This window comes from Varanus komodoensis, unplaced genomic scaffold (assembly GCF_004798865.1).
Source record: "Varanus komodoensis strain SLA01 unplaced genomic scaffold, ASM479886v1 scaffold136, whole genome shotgun sequence".
NCBI lineage: Eukaryota > Metazoa > Chordata > Lepidosauria > Squamata > Varanidae > Varanus > Varanus komodoensis.
The window spans coordinates 361,972-378,117 of NW_025335395.1; the positions used below are offsets into that span (position 1 = coordinate 361,972).

A 16,146-nucleotide genomic window follows, 5' to 3' on the forward strand; every position below is an offset into this window, starting at 1 on the left:
CAAGTCTCCTCATTTAATCCTCCTCTTGGGCTGTATTAGCAACCCAAGCTCCCCTCCTGCACCATTTTCCACCACAGGCTTCATATTCCCAGCATCCAAATATACTCTACTGACCCTCATCCAGGGCATTAGTGAGTCTAGGCACTGGACATGGACTGTCATGGCCACAATATAGGAGAAGAGGTTTCAGGGACATAGAGACACACCTCATCAGCATGCTGCCGATCTTTTGCTTCAGGACCCATCCTGATATTGGCAACATATAAGCTACTGATTCAAAAGACGGTTTGTGAATAAGAACATGCTTTGAGGGACTGAATGGCTGAGTGTTCAACTATTGCACTGTAATCTCGTTACATTCTTTCTAAAAGCAGGAGTGGAAGTTGGAGCAGAAGCACTGAAATGCAGTACACACCACATCCCAAAACTGGAGCTAGCCCACCATGATCCTAGGGTGGAGCATATTAAAGTAGAATGATAGAGCAGGAAGAAAGAAATAGGTTGAGCCCACACACTTTCTCCAGGAGGGTCATCCATCAGAGGGCCATGGGCATCTATCACATTGCCTCCAAATGGCCTGAAAGCACCTTCTCAAGAACCTGAGGCAAAAAAGATTTACAGGCAATGAGGTGGCAGTTACTGAATTCAATATAGAAAAGTTTTCTCAAAAAAAAAAAAATGGTAGTACCCTGTGTAGTACCAATGTTTTGTGTAAGAACATGTTTTTCACACTCATGTCCTTTTGGTAAGCGGCACTAGGGGGTCTTGTCAGGAGGACACAGATCAGGAGCCTCACTGCAAGACCTTTGCCAGCTCATCAGGTGGAAATCACTGGAATGGATGGGGCCTGCAGAGGTGACAGACTTCTGAATAGCCTGTATCTACATCAACAAAGAAAGCAAAAGGATGCTGCAAGAAATGTCAGGAAACAGCATTCTGAGGTGTTCAGAGGAAAATGCAAATGCTGCCAGGATATTTCTTAATACAAGCCCAGGTCAGGTAGCACTTTGTGGGTTTAGAAAAGGCAGAGCAGTAGGATCAATAACCACTTCTGAATTGACATGCCACTGACAAGAAGATGCCCTGTCATGCATGACAGCTCAACTCAACTCTGAATATTTTGCCAGTTGCTGTGATACCATAGGAGGAAAGGGAATACCTGCCAGGGTCTCAGCTTCTGGCTGTGCAGGCTTTCTCCTCTTCCAGTCATCAATATATGCTTTGATTGGGATGAAGTTGCAGCATTTAAGGCACCAGCTACCATTTGGACAATGTTGTAATTAGTGAAACTGTCTTGAGAAAAACCTCTTTCCAGCTCCTCCTGGGAGAGCATTTCAAGGTTCTCATTCTGTCTGTAGTTTGACCAACTTTTCAAGGAAAAAGCATGCTCTGAGTAGAAACAATGGAAAGGATTCTGCCAAAACTGATCTGTAGCATGAGAGACTGGAATGTAATGGTCCAGTCTTGTCTTTTGGGAGGTCTTCATGATGAATGACAAAGACCCATGGAGAGCCTGAAAGGAAACAGGATCAGTCATTAAGTCCATGGTAAAGTCCTGCACAGTGGTGGCGATCCAGACCTTTCCTCCAATTTGTTCACTCCCAAGTATCTCATGCATCATCTAAATTGGAGCACAGCCGTAGAGAGAGTCTGCATAGAAAACAGCTACATTCACTGCTCCCCATGCAAATAAGAGCTTGTTGTGAGGCACTCTAAGTACATTTTTTTGTGGTAGCTGTTTTGTGAAGGCAATGCAGATTCCATAACTGATCATAAGAGGGATCACTGACCTCACAAACTTTTCTCCACTCTCATTGTCTGGAGCAAAGAGTCCAATCCATGTCCAATGAAAACTCAAAGCCAGTTGGACAATGTCCAAGTACATGCTCTCTTCCTTTGGGGCCATCCAGTAGACAAATGGGAACTGAGTGTGATCCTCTAGAATGGGATAAACCAAGCCATAACTGACCTAATGAAGAGAGGACGAGCCTGGTAGTTTGCACTCTTTTGTCTGTCAGAGGAATATCAGAAGACTGTGAACATGAAATCTCTAAGCAAGGCCCATCAAAAGGGAAGTGGAGGTTGAGGAAAAATAGAGTGACAAAACACCTCAAGGAGCATCTCTGCACTAGTAATTCAATATTTATTTGGGGAAAGTGTGGTCCTTCTAAGCAGGGACTCAAGACCTCTCCCAACCCCATGCCAGTCTAGCAAGTTCCAGAACTAGACCAGAGAAGACAAAACTGGAGCATCCCGAGGTGGCTCTTCCTTTCCACTTTTCAGTGACTAGGGATTATGTCCTTTTCCAAAGTACTAGGCTTATGGAAGGAATTCTCATTGGACCATTCCCATGTTTCCCAGAATAAAGATTCCTGTGAGAGTTAAGAGAGAATTGGCCACGTCTGAAAAATCTATTCCTCCAAGTTCAGCCAAAGTGCTGATGCTTTGCTTGCATTTCTAAAGTGCCACCATGTGGGCATTCCAGCAGCTCACACTGCTGAGGATTTCCCTTTGCAGGTTTTTTTATATCCCAAAGAAGAACATAAGGACACAATATTCCTTCCAGCACCAAATAAAACCCTTTTTCTTTTCCTATTATTTTAAGGTTTAATAGGTTTTAAGATCTCCTTCATGGATCACTACCTTGTTGTGGTGGCTTGAGTAGCTCAATGAGCTATGTGGTGCAGGGCCACCCAAGATGGACAGGTCATAGCAGAGAGCTCTGACAAAACGTGATCCACTGGAGAAGGAAATTGCAACCCACTCCAGCACCCTTGCCATGAAACCGCATGGACAGTACCAAAAGGCAAAAAGATATGATGCTGGAAAATGAGCCCCTCAGGTTGGAAGGTGTCCAATATGCTACTGGGGAGGAGCAGAGGGCTAGTACTAGTAGTGGCAGAAAGAATGAAGCGACTGGGTCAAATAGTTCACTTTTCACTTACAATAGTTACAATAGTTGTGAGAAGGGAATGCAGGGGTCGACAATCTCGTGAGCTAGTGTGGCTACAACGCAAAGAGGAAGAATGGTGAGAAACAAATGCAATAACAAGAAGACCAATAATATGAGAAGGTACAATTGGTGCCCAGAAGTCTGCTAAAAATAAAGATGTGAAATCGTTGTCTGGATTATTTCCTGTATTCTTTTATTATAGCAATCTAATTGCCAAAAATCTCTGGGTGGTTCACAACAGTTAAAGCCACAAAAATACAGCAAGATGAAAAATGCAAAACTCAAAACCTTGACACTCCAACTAAAAGCCAGATTGAAAAACAGGATCACTGCAGAAATCTGAAACTACAAGGCAACATTGAAAACAAGACAGGCTGAACAACTTTATATGCTTAGAATACCGAAATCTTCACATGCCAGAAAAAAGGTCACAAGTTGGTGAGGACCTCAATGGGGTGAATTCCACCACCACAGGACCACTACTGAAAAGACCATCCTGTTAGAAGGCATCTAGAGACTCACTCCCAGGCTAAACACTGATCACATTAATCAGATGCTATCTGTCCTTTTGATCATGAGCTGTTCCTTCGTATTCAGTTCAGGCCTCAGGACAGTAATGTAACATTTGGGAAGAAAGATGCAACCCAGCAACACAGAACTAGAGGCCAGGATGGAGAAGACCTGCACAGCCACTGTATATTTCCCCTTCATGCTCAGATAGGTGGGAAGGAAGGAGACCCAGACACTGCAGAAGACCAGCATGCTGAAGGTGATCAGCTTGGCTTCATTGAAGGCCCCAGGCAGCTTCCTGGCAAGGAAAGCCACCGTGAAGCAGATGGCAGCCAGGAAACCCATGTAGCTGAGGGCAGCATAGAACATGGCCACAGAGCCCTCATTGCATTGCAGAATGATCTCTCCAGGCAGTGAATGCATGTCTGAGTCAGGGAAAGGGGGAGCCATGCCCATCCAAATGCAGCAGATGACAATCTGCACACTGGAACAAGAAATGACAATAGAGCTGGCCAGACTCCTCCCCAGCCACCTCTTCACTCTGTTCCCTGGCTTGGTGGCCAGGAAGGCCAGCACCACAGTGATGGTTTTGGCCAGCACCGAAGAAACAGCCACTGAGAAGATGACGCTGAAGGCTGTTTGTCGCAGCAGGCAAGTCACTTTGCTGGGCTCGCTGATGAACAGGAAGGAGGACAAGAAGGAGAACAGGAGGGAGACCAGGAGAACATAGGAGAGGTCCCGGTTGTTGGCCCTGACCAATGGAGTGTCTCGGTATACAATGTAGATCCCTAACACCACAAGTGAGGATAAAGAAGAGATTAGGGCAAAGGAAGCTAGGACAATTCCCAAAGGTTCCACATAGGACAGGAAGGTGATCTCCTTGGGGATGCATTGGTCTCGGTCCTGGTTTGGGTGCTGATCTTCTGGACACCTTCTGCAGTGCTCTGCATCTGGAAAGATTGAAAGCAACTTCAGCATTCCCACCATCAATGGGGCATCCAGAACAGCCTGAGTCCTTTTCATATGTACTGAAGATGGGAAGGTGGGAAATGTCAGGAAACAATCATGTGGTTTGGCAGGGCAAAAAGAAATGTCCCTGGGAAAGGCAATGCATACTGCTGAGAAGTGTTGACAAGAGACTGCTCTTCAAAGGCAGGTCTCAACAAAACCTGTTCTCTGTGGGGCACTCTGGAGTCTGTGGGAGCCATAGAGTCACTTGTGAAGTTGATGGACTGATCATACTCAACGAAGGAGTAGCAAAGGTGTTCAGCGGCAGACTGCTTTTCATAATATCTGTCTGGTTCTCCTGCTTGTATTTATTTATTTATTTATTTAGTTAGTTAGTTAGTTAGTTAGTTAGTTATTTAAAACTTTTATATGCCATCCCCTCATGCCTTAGCATCTCAGGAAGTATTACAACATAGCATTAAAACAATAAAACAGTATAAGTAAAATTATATAAAAACCAAAACAAAAAACAGAAAAGCGATTGTTAATGATAAAATTGATTTTTAAAATAGCCATGAAATAAAAAGGTTTCAATCTGGCACCTTTTATCTTCAAAGGAGCCCAGTGGGATGTCTTGGGCTCCCTGGTAGCTAAAGGCTTTTTCTCAATATTGTGAGGTCCAAAGCATGTGTATTACCTTGAGGAGCCAAAGCAGCAATCCTGCACCATCCCACCATTTTTTCCCACTGATGGAATATTTTGATCAAAATTTTTGCCCCTTTTCTTCCAAAGAAGCTCTGTCCGTCTGCTGCAAGATCACAGCATATTTCCAACAGCTCTCTGCCTATTCTCTGGGGCCCAGTGTGATGCAGTGGTCAGGAAGGCAGGACTGGGCTCAGGCAATCTGGATTCCAGTCCCCACTCATCCATGGAGCCTACTGGGCAATTTGGGCCATTCATAGAATCTCAGCATAACCTGCCCCACATGGTTGTTGTTGTGGGGTTAAGACTGAGAGCAGGAAGAGGAGAATTCTATAAGCGATTTTGAGTTCATTGTGAGAAAAAAAGGTGGGATAAACATTTAATAAATGTCCTCTGGGAAGGCCTTTCCCAGGCAAGAACAAACAATGAACCAGAGCTTGTGAGGTGTCATTTGAACCAGGAAAATAGTGTACAGGTGCTGTATGTAATGTAGACGGGCCAGGATTTCTAAAGATGGGCCTGCTTCAATTCTGATTGTGATTCCTGGCGGGGTACGTGTGTGCTGAAGATGCTTCTGGATCCAGGATTTGCTCCCCATGTCATGTTTCCAACTCACTTCAAAGAGGGAATCATGGGGGTTTTCAAGACTGGAGTCAAGAGGGTCCTCAGGGCAGTAGCCAGCACCCCACCCACTCTGCCACTCCAGAATCTGTTTAGCAAATGGGCCCCACTTGGAAGTGGGGGAAGCACTTGTTTCTGGCATGGGGTAGGGCCACAGAGTTCCAATGGAGGAACTCCTTTAACCATCTGAACTAGCAAGGAGCATTCCTGCCCAGTTTGGGGTACTAATGTGAATTCTGTTAAAGCTCCATCATACTCATGGTGGACTCCATTGCACAAAAGGATGGGAAGGAAGGACAGCTTGCAGATTAGAACTGCTGGGGCAGAATGGAATGGGGGGCTGGATGAACTGAGATTCAAAAAGTATTCACACTGATTTTTAATTTAATATCTGTAAGCCACTTTACCCTGAAGTAGATTCTTGAGCAGTAAGAACATAACAAAGAGTAGGAGGAGAGCAATACCTCCCAATTACCATACAGGGAAGACTTTTCTAATGGCTAGGAAAGAATGCAATGGCTAGGAAGATGAAGACACTTTCAGGTGACACTGGAAAGATTCCAATTTTGGCAGCAATTATGCCTTTCTGGGTACGGCATTGCATGAGAAGGGTGCCACAACCAAAAAGACCCCTAAGGTAGAGTTTGGGAAGACTTAGCATTTGCCTAATTTTCAAGGGAGCCCCCTTTCCTCTGAGGTCACCCACCTTCCTCAGTGGAGATGGTCCCCACTGCACATGGAGTGCAAGCATAGCAGCAGGGTGGCTTCCCTTCCTGGACCTCCTTGACAAAGCCAGGATGACAGCTCTCCACACATCTAGAACGAGGTATGGTCTGGCAACAAAGAGAAGGACTATCACGAAAAAAATACTAGGAGCATTTTTGTCAACTGATTTGAATCCCTGACCTGCACTGCTAGAAGGTTCCCTTGGCAAGACAATCCTGCATGCATTCTCACAAGAACAAGGCCCTTTCTGCTCAGCAGAACTTCCTTTCACAGGCAAGTGTGCACTGAATCCCCAAAATGCCTTCCACATATTATGCCATGAATTCGTACATCTTAACAGACATCACACAAGTTAATTGTCCCACCTTGTTAAAATGCCAGGGCCACACTATGGCTTCTTTCCTGAGGGTGAGTGTTGCATCAGGCGAGGCCTCCCTCTTCACACTCCCAACTGTAACTCGGCCACATGTTCTATTGGGAAACAGCACCCAATTCACAATGTCAAAGCCAGTTTTGAGCTCCCCGATTTCATCAAAATAGAGCCCTTCCACTGTAATATTGGAGAATTGGGTTTTTCTTAGGAACATATGAAACTAGAAAGATGGAGGAGAATAGAAGCTTAGAAAGCAAGTCGGAAGGGGCCTCCTCAGCCATCTTGTCTGATCCCTGGTTCCTGCCAACTCCTCCCATGGAGTACACAACATGTGGTTGTCCAATATTTCCTTGAACACCCTCACTGATGGGGTGCCCATTACCTTCCATGGGATCCCATTCCATATCTTAGGGGTACTAACCATCAGGAAGTACTTTCTGACATTCAAACTTACACCTGGTGGCCTGAGCTTTGCCCTAAGAAAAGGAGCATGAAAAGGATGGAAGGATCATTCCATATTCTTCCCACCCTAACTCTGAGTCTTAATCAGCTGTGAGCTGGGATAAATCACATCCCCTCTGCCAAGGCTGTGAGAACCTCCTGTGAGAACAGGTCCTGCAGTGCAAAGTCATGTAAGGCTTTAGAGTTAAAATAGGTTTGGGAGGAAATGCAGAGTGATCTCATGAGTATGGGAACTACTTGCCCTCAGGACCTCTCCCTTAGCAAGGATCACATACAGAGCAGACATCATGGAGCCCAAGCCCTGATTATGGACTTCCATGGTCAATTTTTTCTAAAATAAATTTTATTGTTTTCACTATAATCTAACTTTAAAAACAACGATTATTTAAGACATCGGATATACTGGGTTAAAATCTTCCTCATTTCAACAGTCAATAGCCATATTCAAATCTACATGTAGTCCTGTTTCTCTAGCTGATAATAGAATGAATTCCAGGTTTGGTAGCGATATATGTCCTCCTTCTCCTTCCAAGACAAAGTCGATCTGCCCTGCCATGTATTCCAAAATCCTTTTTGGGCTCAACTCTTCAATGCATGGCTCTTCACTCCTCCCGTAGTGAGCAAATAAAACCCTTGCCATAGTAATTACATATATGATCAAATATATGGTCTATTTATCAATATCATTAAAAATAGTATCTAATCAAAACAAAAAAAGAGAGAGAAAAGCCTTCAGATTTAAATTTGTGTCTACATTTCCAATGTCTAATTAACCATTTTGAAAGCATTTCTACTAAACTTAACAATAAGAACTATCTATAAGACATTTATTTCTCTCTATCTATCTAACTATAAAACATTTGTATAAGTTTTCTTTATGTGAGGATACAAAGGTTACCTTGATATTTCTTTCTCACAACTTATACCATTCCTGTAACTCAATGTTATGTCCAACATTTTGTGCCTGTACTATTATAATTTCCTTAATTCATTCATATTTCATTTTATACCCAAAAAAGTTATACAATCCTTTAATCATTCTTTCATCCAGTTTTAAAATCATTTAATCAATGTTGCTAATTCCTTTATAAGATCATATATTCTATAGACTTCACATATCTCAATCATATTTGAACTTTATGCCACCAAGAAATGTCATTACCCTTATCACCTATAAACATGCCATCCCATTTATTAATCATATCCTTCAAGATATATAATTCCCTTAAAATTATCCATTCTCCCACAGAAATTTATGACTTCTAACATAGCATAGGTTAACTCTATAGACCAGGTCTGATTGTTTAACAGCCTTTTCCTTTTCCAAAACAGGACCATCTATTAGCATAGTGTTTATTAAACCACTCAGGTTTTCATTTCTTGCTTCAAGTGTGTTCTGAAATCTATCCAATATGGCAACTGAATCCCATAATAACTTGTGTTAATTGTTTCTCCTGAGCCAACTTTTCACTTTTCTCTTCAAAAACTTCCACCTTCTTTTTAATAATTTGTATTTTTGTTAATTTTGTTTTATTTTAATACCAGAACCTGTAAGTTGATTCATTATCTTTGAGACAAAGCTATCCAATTTGCCCAATTCATCGTTTTGTTCCAGAGCACATTCATGTATAGCATTTTGCATAGACACTTGAGATGCTTGAATAGATGTTAAAGATGCTTGTATTGCCAAAAGTGTTGTTTGTAAGCTTTGAGTAGCAGATGTAGATGCCAAAGATGAATCCATGATGAAAGTAAAAGGTTTAATTAACATAGCAACAAAAAAATCACAGAAAGAGAAAAATATGGGATTTTTTGTTTTTCTTTTTTTGGCAAACAATGTATCTGTTAAGGAATAAAATGACCACAGGATGGCAGCCAACAAGTTACTTGTTCAACCAAACTGAAACTAAATCTGCCATGTCTCCAAAATGAAGATCAGAAAAATAAGAGAGTTTCTTCTACCAGTTAATATAAAATAAATTCAAATTTAATTCTTCACCCTTGGGGAGATTAAACATTAAAAAAAAAAAAAACCTCTTCCAAGTCCCAAATTACCCCAGTTTCACTTAATGCCCCCTCGATTTGCTGCTTTTTGAACTCCACAGCCAGAAGGCCTTTCTTTTGTTATTCTATTTGATAGTTATCTCACAGGTTCTTTCACTGGTAGTATTTTAAAAGGTTTAGTTGCTCACGGAGCAGGTCCCATGTCCACTCTTAAGCTTCTTTTTGTTTTCTTCGGTATTAATCTGGCTGTTTACAGCTTGTGAAGGGAATTAACCCTTCTCTGCCTGTTCATTGAGAATTCTCCCGAATTTCTCCCATCAGGTGAAAAGCTGCCACCCCCCACCAGGCAGAAGTATGCTCGGGCTTATAACCCCTGCCCTGACAGGGCTTGGATGGGCCCTCTTGGGCCCCCGGTAGAACAGATTACAAAATGGAGCATGGAGCCCCGTTCTCCACAGCCGTCTAAATGCGACACAAACTGGAAGTCCATGACAAGGAGCATGAAAAGGATGGAAGGATCATTCCATATTCTTCCCACTCTAACTCTGAGTCTCAATCAGCTGTGAACTGGGACAAATCACTTCCCATCTGCCAGGACTGTGAGAACAGGTCCTGCAGTACAGTCATGTAAGGCTTTAGAGTTAAAATAGGTTTTGGAGGAAATGCAGAGTGATCCCATGAGTATGGGAACCACTTGCCGACAAGACCTCTCCCTTAGCAAGAATCACATGCAGAGCAGATATCATGGAGTCCAAGTCCTGATCATGGACTTCCATGGCCAATTTTTATGCACCAAGTGACATCCATGATGCAGATGTGAGAAGGACACAGAGCTGCATGGCATTGGCATTCTCATGACCCTTGGCTCCAGACCACTAATGAGGTCCCCAAAAACATCATGGAGTCTTTAAGCAACCAGTGGAACTGCACAGCTCAGGAACTATGAGGACAAGTGAAGATCAACCACTGTTACTTGCTGAAGCCAACCCTGCAGGTTGTTGATGAGATCCTGGAGCACAGAACCTCTAACATCCCCAAAATGGAATCATTTCCTGGGACCAAATGTGCCTTATCTTCAATGCCAGGTTAAGACAGCCCTCTCTGTGGGGGCCTCTAAAGACTTCCCTGGCCAGCCAGGGGCCTGACACACTTAGTAATGTGCCCTACTTTTAATCTTGGTTGGGACTCCCTGCCAAACTTTTAAAAATTTATTTACACAAGAAACAATAAGAAAGGAAGGGGGATATTGGAAATGTAGGTGCCAAGGGTCAATCCACAAATATACTGTGTGATATCAACATTTAAACACATCCATAAAGTAGAGAGAATCTCATTAGCCATAATCCCATCAAAGCAATTCAATTCTCAGTCAGACAAAAGTTGTCCAGTCTATTCAGTTAACTTCAAAGTAGCATGTACTAACATTTATAAAAACTATATTTTCTTCAACAATTAGTTAAATTGATAATAATCTCTCCATCCTTAAGTACATTCTTTGACTTGGCTGGATCTTTTTGTAGCTTTTTATTGTCTTCTAATGTTCTTTTAGACTATTTAATTTTTTAAAAAATTCAAATTCAGTTAATGCTTGTTTCTGTTGTATTCTCTTCTTCTTATGCTTTGTTGTATGCAGCCCAAGGAGCTTCGACTACAAGCAGAGCAGAAATGATCATTTGAATGGCTGAGTAAATAAATAAATACTCTGTCCAGGGGACCATAAGGCTTGAAGCACCAAAGTGTAGTGATAAAGCAAGAAGAAATAGCATGCTCAAGCCCCCCTTTCTCTTACTCTCTGAAGGTCATACATTGTGACCAGTTCCGATGCAGAAATCAGATGAAATTGGTCCAGACAACTGGTATCTCCCAAACCTTCCTGCAACTGATCTGCTAGCACCTCCTCAAGAACCTGAGCCATCAAGGAAGTTTAATCAACTAGGTGGTAGCTCTCAAATCCAGGAGGTCTACAAGGGCTTTCTTAAACACTTGTGGTGATACTGCTCCTTCTAGTGTAGAGACACCATCTTTTTTCATCTGCCCACTCCTGCTCTCTGCCTGTACATAGTTGTTTGCCATGTTGTGTGAGCCCAGCTCTAAATCTTTCTCCATTACCAGTGATGCTGAAAACAAGAAAAGAAAGTACCTGCCATGGCTGCAGCCTTTGAAGTTCCAACCTGTCTCCTCCACCCACTATCAATGTCCACTTGGTTCGGGATGAAGATGCAGCATGTAAGGCATGGGCTACAACTTGGACACCATTGTATATACTGAAGCTGTCTTGTGACATGGCTCTTTCAACTTCCTCCTGGGACAGCCTCTCCAGTTCCTCTATCTCTGTGCACATAGTCCAAGTTCTCATGGAGAAAGCATGCTCAAAATAGGAGCAAGAAAAGGCATCATCCCAATAGAAAAAGGTATCAGTTGATCGTGGAAGGTAGTATTCACGTTTCATGCTTCTAGTGGGTTTAATGATGAAGGACAAAGAACCATGAAATAGCAGGAAGTCATCAGGATCCAGAGACAAATTTCCATTTATATCCTGAAAGGTTGTTGTGATCCAGACGTTCATCCCGAAGCGTTCCTTTTCCAGTATGTTGCGTATTACAAAACAGCCGTAGTAAGAGTCTGGATAGAAAACAGCTGCTTTCGCTTGTCCCCACACAATGGATACTTCATGCTGAGACATTCTGTGTATGCTTTTTTGTGGAAGCCTTTTTGTGAAGGCAATACAGATTGCATGACTGATCATCAAAGGAGTCAGGGCATTCAGGAACCTCTCCCCATTGTCAGTGTCTGGGGCAAAGAGACCAATCCAAGTCCACCCAAATAAGAGGAGTAGCTGGATGATGCCCGAGTACTGGGTATCTTCCTTTGGGGCCATTCGATAGACAAAAGGAAACTGAGTTTTATCTTCAAGAACAGGATCAATGGATCCATAACTGATCTAGGAAAGAGATATAGAGAGTGCTATTTTGCATTCTTCTTTTGTGCTGTTCTTTTTTCCAGAAAAAGATCCAATATATATTGTTCTGAAATGTCTAACACTGTCTAAACATGAGGGCAGTACAGGGAGGCAGACAACCGAACTATCTCAAAGCTTTGTATTTCACTCATTTTATGAAAGAATATTTTCCCTTCATATTACTACATCCCATTTTGAAACACAATGAATCACCTGGAGCACATGATGCAGATGACCATTGTCCTCAGTGGGTGAAGCTTCTTTGGAAAAGGATTGGTAGTGAAGCCGTGCTGAGCAAGATTTAGAGTGAGCTGGCTTCTCCTGCCAATTCCTACCTGTGGGATCTTGTAGATGCCTGACATGGCCGAAATAAGGATGGAGAGATGAGGTTCACTCCCTTCCAGAATGACCAGTGGCTTCCTCTTTCGCCCACAGCTGTAGTTGGGAAGGTGTCTTCTCCCATCAGCAGGCAGGCCCAGCATGGCATAGGAAGTCGTTCTGGCATCGAAATGGCTCTCGTAGATGCTGTATCCCAGGGTGATGTTGGGCAATATTCTGGGATTCTGGTTGACCTCCTGAATGGCAAACAGGAAGGCCAAGATTTTCCAGTATCTCAGAAGGAGGAAGCTGTGAAATAGATGACCTAAAAATATGTTGGTCATCCTGTCATCCCACTTAGATTTCTCATAGGTTTACAATATAAAGGCCATCAACTTGTGACAAAGGGTATTAAAATAATACCAAGGCAACAATGAAGAACCATTTAAGTCCATCACAACCAAGAACCCAGGTGTTGATTCCATTGGACTGCTGTGTGACTGAACGAATTCTCCTGAACAAAGGAGGACAAGATTTTGGAGAAGCTGAAAGATTATTATCCAGTTTTTCCAGTGTCCAGAAGCACACACTAATGTCCTTTGTGGAGAAAGGAAGGAAAAGCTCTCTGCCTCCCACACTTACAGAAATTGTGAAGCTGATTGGTGGGATATTCAGAATGGATAAAAAGAACTACTTGACGGGTCCAGAGTTTAACTATGGAATTCATTTGCACGCATGGTAGTGTTGGCTGCCATTCGGATGCCTGAGAGCCAGAGAGGAGGAGTAGGTTATAAAGTCAGACTGGCTCTTGTTGAACTTCCCCACTAGGGCATGACGCTCACTGGGTGATTTTGGCCACTCAGAGCACTCAGCCTAAAGGAGAGGAATGCCCCAGCAGGAAATAAATGCAATGTGATGATCACATTATTCATGAGATGGGGATGGAAACAGAAATGGAGACAGAGATGTAGACAGATTAATCAATGGAATATGACAGATGCAGGGCGGAGAAGGGTTTCAATGCCTTCCAGTCACGATTACTCTATGTTGCCTATTGCAGCAGAAAAAGTATTCATTCCTTCATTCCTTCATTCAATATGCTGGCCTATAAGCCATAAGCTTTCTGGACAGCTTGCAACAAATAAATTCAACAATATAATAAAATCAACAATTTACAATAAAGCCAATAAGACGATAAAATCTATATATATGATAAGCATTAAAATTAGCAGAACTGTTAATAAGATTACAAGCAAGTAATTAAATTAGTTTATTTAAACATAAGATCAAAAAATTAAAATAAAAAAGGACATAATGAACCTCCTGTGGGACTGAGTTGCACTTCTAGGGTGCTGTGATGGAAAAGGCCCTCCTCCTCACCATCTTCTCCCTCACGATATTATGAATATATACATCATGTGTGGGGAACACCAGAGGAGAAGGGTGCTATTGGTCTCTGTGCTACTTTTGGGTTTCTCTGTAGCATCTGACTGGCTATAGTGTAAAATGAAAGCAAGATCCAAGTCTCTTTGATCTCAACTGTACTTATTTTCATCAAGTGCAAGGTTTCATCACTGGAGGGCAAGACCAGGATAATCCAAACTATTTTATTCCTGGCCAACATGTACAATTCTGAAAGCTGGAGAACAGCGCTGCAAATTCACCGGACTGCCAGAAAGATGAACAAGTTTGTCCTAATCCAAACCCAAGCAGAGCTTTCCCTCAAAGGAAAAGTGACTAAACTGAAGCTGTCATACTACGGGCAGATCACGAGAAAGCAATTCTCCCTGGAGAAGACAATACTGCTAGGGAAAGTCAGAGGCAGAAGAGGAGGAGGAGGTCCATGCATGAGATGGATGGACTCCAAAAAGGAAGCCAGGACTTGAGATTGAAAGCTGTTCAAGGCTTTCACAGAGGGAACTCTTTGGTGGTGATAGATCTGAAGCTGCTTGATGACATACAAAAGAACATATCAACAACAACCACATCATTAAGAAAAGCAGAGTGGAAGTCCTTGGATTTACTTCTGATTCTTACAATTCTCGAAGCAGTTGCAGAAACTATTTTGCATCTGTAATGAACACACAGCATCCAAGTGGAGATTGTTTTGAATAGTTCATCTCTAATTTTGCAATCAGTGATAGGAGAGAGACCTGCTTCTCACCAAGGAAACAGGGTGGTTCTTTCATTCATTTCAAGCCCTGGATGCAGCATTTCTCCTAGTACAAGATTGTGGCCCTTTTGTTTAGCTGATATTTTCTCACTCAGTTATGTCAAACACGGACTGCAGTTTAAAAAAAACACACCACCTCTTCCTCTCCAACATACTGAGAGCTAAAGGTTTCAACTAACACCCAGATATCATGCCAATGTACTCTGTCTGAGTAGCCATCCTCCACAACTTCTCCAGGAAGTTGTCCACTATGCATTTCATTCTTCCTACTTGGGTAAAGCTGGAGCCAAATTCATTCAGCTACATTTGCTACTCCATAATGGGCAACTATCTGTAAGCAGAGATGTCTTGCAGGCTCATAACTGCAAGAAATGCTGGAAATGGAGGCAGAAACTGTGCCACAGCTGCAGAGGTGAGGCCACGCCAAGAAACAGCTGCCATGGCTCCAGCCTAGGTCTTCATATGGGGTTTGATGCAAGTAGCCCTCTGTCATTCAGCTTCAAAGCAGACAAATGATGGCCAGCCGTAAGCAAGCATGTGGTGTTGGATGCTGCCCTTGAGTTCATGGAGCTCACAATTTTTTTACCAAGAGCAAATAAGGTCAAAAGATAGAGAGGGGATTCCTAAGGACGATTAGGGAACCAGAACCATGGGTGGTCTCCACATGGTGGAGGCTACTCCAGTGCAGTTGGAGAAGCACTGAAACCACATGACTCACCATTCAACCCTGCTCAAGGGGGACTCCAAAAAGGTGTACGGCTGCTGCTGCTGGAAAAACTGGGAAGAAATGACTCCACTCAGCAGGTAGTCTCCTGGCCGGTGATACAGGAGTGCTCCATCACCCAGGAGGTTCCAGGGACACTCTTCTCTCTCACAGGCTGTGTGAGGCAGCAGCAGGAGAAGCAGGAGCAGCAACATCGCAGCTTTGCTGGACTGCGGGAGATCCCTGGTGGCAGCTGCTGCTCTTGCCTGCATCCCAGCTCATCCAGAGATGCCAAGAAGCTCTTGCCACATGGCTTTGCTCTGCCTCTCAGCTGGTGTGGAACTTGAATAGGTAAAGAAACACCTTTGCACTACACAGAATCCTGAGTAAAGCAGGGCTCTCAGAAACTACCAGAGGCCCCTTTTCTCCTCCCTACCTGCACTAATGCTCATTCCAAGCCTTCGGTGGCACCAACGTGTTTTAGGCACGGAGCTTCTCTGCACAGTACAAGTGCTTACCTGACCTGGGTGCAGATTCTGAAGTTTCATTGATTAGTCACAGGGGTAATCGCAGGAATGACTCGAGGGCTTTGGCAGCAGTAACAGTAAATAACCATGTTTGTGAGCATCCCAAGGGACAGAAACATGGAAACAGAATGACTCAGAAGGGGCCTCCCCCTTGAGAAGAGCCGGCT

General features: G+C 43.2%; 1 protein-coding gene across 1 annotated transcript; it reads right to left on the minus strand.

The window, feature by feature from the left end:
* Positions 1-3,502: 3,502 nt before the first annotated feature.
* Positions 3,503-15,667, minus strand: LOC123019753 (vomeronasal type-2 receptor 26-like). The gene is made up of 4 exons (XM_044422812.1): positions 15,468-15,667; positions 12,594-12,783; positions 6,441-6,567; positions 3,503-4,413 (listed from the first exon to the last, which is right to left on the minus strand). Exons 1-4 carry the CDS (start codon positions 15,665-15,667, stop codon positions 3,503-3,505), a joined length of 1,428 nt encoding a protein of 475 aa, XP_044278747.1.
* Between the last annotated feature and the right edge of the window lie 479 nt (positions 15,668-16,146).

Excerpts from the sequence above, each read along its gene's own strand:
- LOC123019753 (XM_044422812.1), bottom strand. The coding sequence starts at position 15,667 with ATGTTGCTGCTCCTGCTTCTCCTGCTGCTGCCTCACACAGCCTGTGAG. Across the intron at positions 12,784-15,467 it reads CCCTTGAGCAGGGTTGAATG|CATCTACGAGAGCCATTTCG; the intron begins GTGAGTCATGTG and ends CCTGGGATACAG. Across the intron at positions 6,568-12,593 it reads GCATCTACAAGATCCCACAG|ACCATACCTCGTTCTAGATG; the intron begins GTAGGAATTGGC and ends CTTTGTTGCCAG.